Source organism: Vigna angularis, chromosome 11 (genome assembly GCF_016808095.1).
Source record: "Vigna angularis cultivar LongXiaoDou No.4 chromosome 11, ASM1680809v1, whole genome shotgun sequence".
Lineage (NCBI taxonomy): Eukaryota > Viridiplantae > Streptophyta > Magnoliopsida > Fabales > Fabaceae > Vigna > Vigna angularis.
The window spans coordinates 3,725,808-3,732,494 of NC_068980.1; the positions used below are offsets into that span (position 1 = coordinate 3,725,808).

Below are 6,687 nucleotides of genomic sequence, written 5' to 3' on the forward strand. Positions count from 1 at the left end.
TTTTGCACTGGTGTATATATCATAGCATAATATAGGTGGATATCTAAACAACTTAAATAACATGTTCTCTCAAATAAATTTCTTACTTATTTCAAATCATCAATGTTGTTACTCTAGCATAAGGTGAGGTAAGTGTAAGAATATTTAACCAAACTAAGAGTGGTTTGAGATGAATTAGATAACTTTTTGCCAAGTCCAATTTGTGCACGCGAGATAGAATATGCAATTGTTAAGTTCTACATGTTTATGCACAAAGAAAAAAGGAAAATGAGACTATGCAATTCCTCGGGGATTGAACAACCCATACTACAACATGAAATCACATGTGTTGTTGATGGAGCCTATACGAAAATTTGTTCTCTTGTTATGCAGGAAGAGAGACAATTATATACTGGTAACTTGATTGCTGATATTAAAAATGTTAATCATTTTGTTTTTGCAAGATTTATAACTTGCACTTACAATTAAAAAGTAGGACATAGCAAAAATGTCTCTTATAATGGGTTCTCTAATCAATAAATTAATAGGTACTAGTAATAGAAAAATTGCGCACATTGTACAAGAATGTATAAAAGAAATATAGTTATCATTATTGGCTAATTTAGATAACATTTTACAAACTAAAAATTGTTTGTATCTAAAAATAGTTTTTATTATGAATAAAAAAATTATAATTAATTTAAAATCTAAATGGGTTTAGCTATTAAAAATTAGTGTCTATTTTGTTTTTTTTTATGTTTTTGATAAATAGGTGAGTTTTATTAGGCATTATGATCATTTTGGTAACTAGAATTATTTGGTCGAACATAAAGTGAAATGAAAAGAAAGGAAAAAATATTGAATACTAAATATAAAATTTCAATTTGTTGTACTCTTCTTAAAAGTTCAAATTTCAATTTTATGTCGTTTATTTTTTCCTTCCATCACACCGAATATACCACGAGTCTCGACATCTGTGAAATATTTTTTAAGAGTTAAATTTTAAATCCTTAAATTTAAGTGATTTTGAAGTGAAGTTTCCTATTTAAAATAACATAAAACAGATATATGTCGGTATTATCAACAGAGCTTGAGCTTTATGTAATTTTATATTTGGACTAGTCATCACCGAAAAAAGCATTAATTACGGTGTAAACGGGAAATAATTAATAAAATTTAGGTTTCAAGAATATTCATATCTTTGAAAGAACAAAAAGAAAATATGAAATTGAAGTAATTAAGTGATATTTTGGACTTGATAAAGGTGAAGTATAGGAATGTTTTATATAGCAAGGGTGAAAGATGCACCTTTTAGAATAGGTCCTGTTCTCCTTCGTAGTGTAAGATTCTGTTTAATTAGCTTCATCAATTAATAACCCTTCTTTTATTTAAAAATTTTTCATTTTAATTTACACAACTACTTAGAATTACTTCTAATTATACACATGTATTTAAAACGATTTCTGAACAATTAATTAATTGTGCAAAAATCATAACCTACCAGAATGTTGGATAAGGCCCATTAAGGGTTGGGTATGGACATATGTATGGTTGGGTGGTAATTACCAAAGTCATATACGAAATTCATGAACAGCTACAACTAAAACATCGTTTTTTTTATTCTTTAATAACTAAAGAAATAAATGGTTATAATTTTATGGATAAATTTGTTGAATTGTTTCTGAATAATTAAAGAGAAGTTGGTCTGCATCACACATCCTATATCTGGAATACACGTTCACATTATTGCAAGTTGTGATGATAAAAGAAGAATAATTGGAAGATGAAAATGAAAATAAATGCAGAGAGCACTTTTTAAAAACAAACAAGTTCCATTATATTTTTTGTTGGCCGGTTTTAATATTTATTATTCATTAAAACCAATTCTAGCGAATTAATAAAGTGGACCCATGAAATTGACTCATACCCAGGAAGCCAGGACCACGCCACTGGGGTACCCTAATTCACATGCAACTCATCTCAATTTCAATTTTCCAGCTATCAGAGAATGAGCCGTTATTTTATTCACATATTTAAATTCACTAAGTTTTGAAATGGTCGTGAAAAGAAGATGATAATGTTTATATTTTTACGCCGTTGGTTTGGGAAATTTTGCATTTAAAATTTGAAAGGAGAAGGTGGTGGTCTGTGATGTGTGTGTTTGCGACTGAGGGAACTTTCGGCCGAATCGCGTGACAACAGCGACATCACTTGTTGTTTAGGTAAAAGTTGGTAGACACCATAACCCATTCGCGACACTCACCGTTTTCAACTTCGTCATTTCATGGTTGATTAAGACATCCTCGTGGAGTGCCCCCATTAAATCCTATGCAATCTATTCAATCCCTTGTTTTTTTATCAAACATATTTTTAATTATTTGTAAAACTGAAGGGAAATGCATTAACCCAATGATTTCTTTTAGCATTTTCCTTACTTAAAAGGAAGAAAAGGAAACAACTTTTTGGAGAAAAATATTAGTATTTTGTTGTTTTGGAGAAAAGTGAAATTCTTAACTTAAAATCTTGCCCACAATGTTGAATAACAACCTCTGCAAGCGATTCCAAATTCATTATCTGTACACCACTCTGCTAGCCGCGTTAGCATTAAGCATTGACTTTTCAGCAGAATTAATTAATTAATTAACAGTATTGTTTTGCGACTGTGCATGTGAAATCTACCTTGGAACTTTCTAATGTTTATACCTTAACCTTTAAAATTTGGATAGTGTTAAGCAAGTGGCATATAGAACAAAGAACACAGCTGGGCGCATATGAAGGGGTTGAGTATAAATAAATGATAGCAGAGGGAGAAATGATTATGGAAATTTCTAAAACGAAAAAAGAATGAATGATTGAGAGCACAAAATTAAGAAATTGGCAGCAAACAAGCATCATTCACATGATTGATTAAGCGGTTAAAGCCACAGCAAACATGGGAAATAATGGACAAAAGCACATTGCCCCACTCAGTCCTTTGCAACATGACCATCTTCAAGCGCATGTCAGTCTGCATTCTATTTGTTGCCGCACCATGCGCGAATTTGCATCATATTGACCACATCAACCGTTTCAAACCGCACAATAGGTCCAAACCAAAGAGGGACTTTACCAGTTCTCAAAAAGCTTGTAAAAATTTCAAATTAGAAGTCATTTAGAAAAATTAATGTAACACAATATGGTAAAAGGAAAAAAAATAAAATAACAGAAGCCTAGTTGTGTGGAACTAAAACTAATGCACAATGGATGCCTTCTCGAGTGGTCTCAATGTTGTAGGAGAAGATGCCAACGGGAGAATCTGAGATGAACCTGAAGGAAACTGTGGTAGATATTGCTGAAGCTGTTTGTTGCATTCTGTTGTGTCTTTGTTCTGAATGAACTTAAGAAAGGAGCCATCTTTAAAATCTGCGCCCATGGTTTCGTTAGGGGAAGAATCTTTAACCCCAGATTCTTGTACATTCTCTGCAGCCTTTCTCCGAGCCTCTTCCATCAATCTTCTTTGCAATTTCTCTTCTGCGTCCCTCAAGAACTTGAATTTCGGAGGCGGCGAGGATCTAAATCTGTTGTAATCTAATTCAGCCGAAGATTCAAAGAGAGGATTGAATCCTTGATGCTTGTAAGAATGAAGAGGGTCCAAAGCCAAAGGACATTTCAAAGGAGAGGAAGCCACGGGGGTGAGAAAAGGGGTGTCGATTGTCAACATAATATCACTGAGGCTCCTTGTTCTTGATCCCTTTCTGCTCCTATCACCCCTGGATTTACCATCTTCAGATTCCAAATCTTCCTTGGTTTCCTCCTTGATGGGGAAGAGGAACCTCGGTGGACCGGCCAAATTGTGCAGCCTCATCAACTCTGACTCCACACCCTCTTCTCCAAAGGACTTGTGCAGCAAATCCAGCTCCATCTCTGGTTCACGAATTGTGCTCTCTATGTCCCTACTCACAACCCCTCCAGCGTTTCCACCATGCATGCTGCAAGGGGTCTTCCAACACCCCCAATAAAACACCCCCTTTGCATAATCGCCATGATCTATCCCAATATCCATCTGCACCCTTCTCTTCTTCCACCATAAGAAATAGTAAAGCTGAGCACACAGAGCCAGCAGAAGAAGACACCCAAACACAAGACTCAAAGCAACACTCAACCCACCGAAAGACATGACCCCTTTACAAGGGAATCAATCTCACATCTTCATACGAAGCCACAGGTAGAACTAAGAAGCGAGGAGAAGTAAAAGCCAAAACCCAAGCCCCTAACTTTTCGGTGGTGGTTGAAAGTTATCGATGTTTTCGCAGTTATTAAGGAAGAAACTGGTGTCGGAAGGACGCTAAGGTGTCTAGATTTTTGCTTAGCTAAAAAACTGTGCCGCAGTGGACCATGCAGTTTCTGGGTAAGGAGTGTCCTTCCATTTATGAAGGTCACGTTGTAAAGACAATACTCTCTAATTTGGGTCCCCAAAACACACGCCTAACTAGCCTAGTGGAAACTGTTCTTGGAAGAGGAAAATCTTAATCTTAACATAAGTCTTACCACACAAGTTTAAGAGTGATGACATCATTCGATTATGTGAGTTACCATCGACGACAACGCGGTGTCCAGAGACACAGATCCAACGTTAAAACATATGCGCAGCCAAAAGCAAAGTTTGTAAGCATCAACCACGTCTACGGAACTGAAATTAAAATAAATTTTGGTGGACAAGGAAAGAGAGAGAGGAAAAAAAAAGCTTAAAAGGAGCGGTTTGGTTGAGTAATGTGAGGGGGAATGTGGTTTACGGTAAGGGCCGTGTGGGCTGAATAGTAATAGATGTGACATAATGGGCTTTATGTATGCGTGCGCGTCACCTGTGACTGCTCTCGTGTGACCGACCAAGCAAGCTAACAAAATATCACACTAACCATCCATCTCACCATTTTCTTTTTTACTTAAATAACACTTCAACTCAAATATTTATATTCATAATACATTTTTAACTCTTTTATTATTTTTTACAATTATTTTTTGTGCCTATGTCATACGGCTACTTAGGAAGACCAATAAGAGAGGAGCAACCCCGCAACAGAGGAGGTCAATACCATCACGTGTCAAGCCACCAAGATAAACACCGTTAGCTAACTGGACGGTCATGAAAGAATAAGAGATTGAATAGACGATCGCCATCAACAACTATTATTAAACATCGTTCCTAAACAAGATTACTGGTAAGAAATACTTAAAGAACAATGGATTGTAATTGGACTGTGATTAGAACTTAACAAATCACAAGTCCAATTCAAAACTAATAAATTGAGATCAAAGGTAAAAAAATAAGTGATTACATTTAATTGTGAATTTAATATTTTAATATGATCCTGATCGAATTAGTCACTGACTTGAATGTCAAATTGTTTTTAATATGTACTTTCAGATAGTTTGGAATATATATAATGAAGGACTAACTAAAGACATTTAGAAATATATAAGAGAATTCGAAGAAAAATGTGAAGTAGTGTTTTGTGAAAACTTTCGACCTTACACATGAAACATTTTTTAAACTACTATTTCTTCTCAAAAAATTTCTTCGCACCACCTCATAACATTCTTTATTTTGGGTTAGCAAATTCCATCACCACGACCTGGTAAACCAAAAATGTGATAATTTATACACAAAAGTTAGTCAATAATAGGGATGGTAACGGGTCGGGCACGGATAGTGCCTACCCGCATGCAAAAAATCATACCCGCTATCCACTGGATATCCGAATTAAAAAAATTTGCCGAATTTTTTCAACCCGCGGGTACCCGTTTTCAACCCGGAAATATTTAAAAAATATATTTTGTCAATTTTTAAAATAAGGTTTAAATTAAATTATACATTAAAGAGAACAATTTAATATATTTGCCACATATTAAAAAGACACAATGTAATTTTTAAGTTAAAGAAAACAAATATTGAACAACTTTTGAAAAAAAAAAGATATGAGAACGAAACCCCCAGTAACTGAAGTCTCAATTTAGTCACACAATTATCCCACAAATACCTATCAATGTATGAAACAGAGAGATAAAGAGTTTTCAAGAGAACGCAAATAGGAACCCTAAACCCAAAATTTCGAAAACGAACGCAATCACAGAAATCTTCAAATCGTGATAACCACCAGGATCTTCAAAAATCCAATCTGTATCAATGAACTAAAATCCAAAAAAACTCAAAACACTCATTCGAATCATAACCCCCAAAATCACATCACCAATCAATAGGAAAGAAATCAAGAAACGAACTTCCAAAACGCAAATCAAAACATACAAAACAAATCTTCAAAATCAGAGAACAAATAAAACTCTAATTTCAAATCCCAAATCAAAACAAAACCTCAATATGAATTTATTAAGGTTTAGTGCATTTCTGGCACTGTTTGGTGAAAATATTTGTAAAAGAGTAGCAATAAAGAAATTTTGTAGCTCTAGACAAAGTGGAACAAAAACACATGACTTTAATGTAGCCTAAAAAGGTTATATATATATAGTGGCAGGTCATATGTAGGTCATCCATCTCCTAACCCACGTCGTAGGTGTCCTTAGAAATATAGAAAATGAGTGTGGTAGAGAAGTAGTGGGAGAAAATTGAGTAAAATCGTAATTATTTATTTCATTTATGATTAACGTTGGAGCCTAATTAAGTAATTAATAAACCCAATTAGGTGAAGTTTGGACTTAAGGATAGGTAGTACC

The 6,687-nt window shown here is 34.4% G+C and overlaps 1 protein-coding gene across 1 annotated transcript; it reads right to left on the reverse strand.

Annotated features, from left to right (window-relative positions):
* Positions 1 to 3,091: 3,091 nt before the first annotated feature.
* On the reverse strand, positions 3,092 to 4,757 carry LOC108333015 (uncharacterized). Its single transcript, XM_017568326.2, has one exon. The coding sequence runs from the start codon at positions 4,133 to 4,135 to the stop codon at positions 3,209 to 3,211; it is 927 nt and encodes a 308-aa protein (XP_017423815.1). The 5' UTR covers positions 4,136 to 4,757; the 3' UTR covers positions 3,092 to 3,208.
* Positions 4,758 to 6,687: the final 1,930 nt, after the last annotated feature.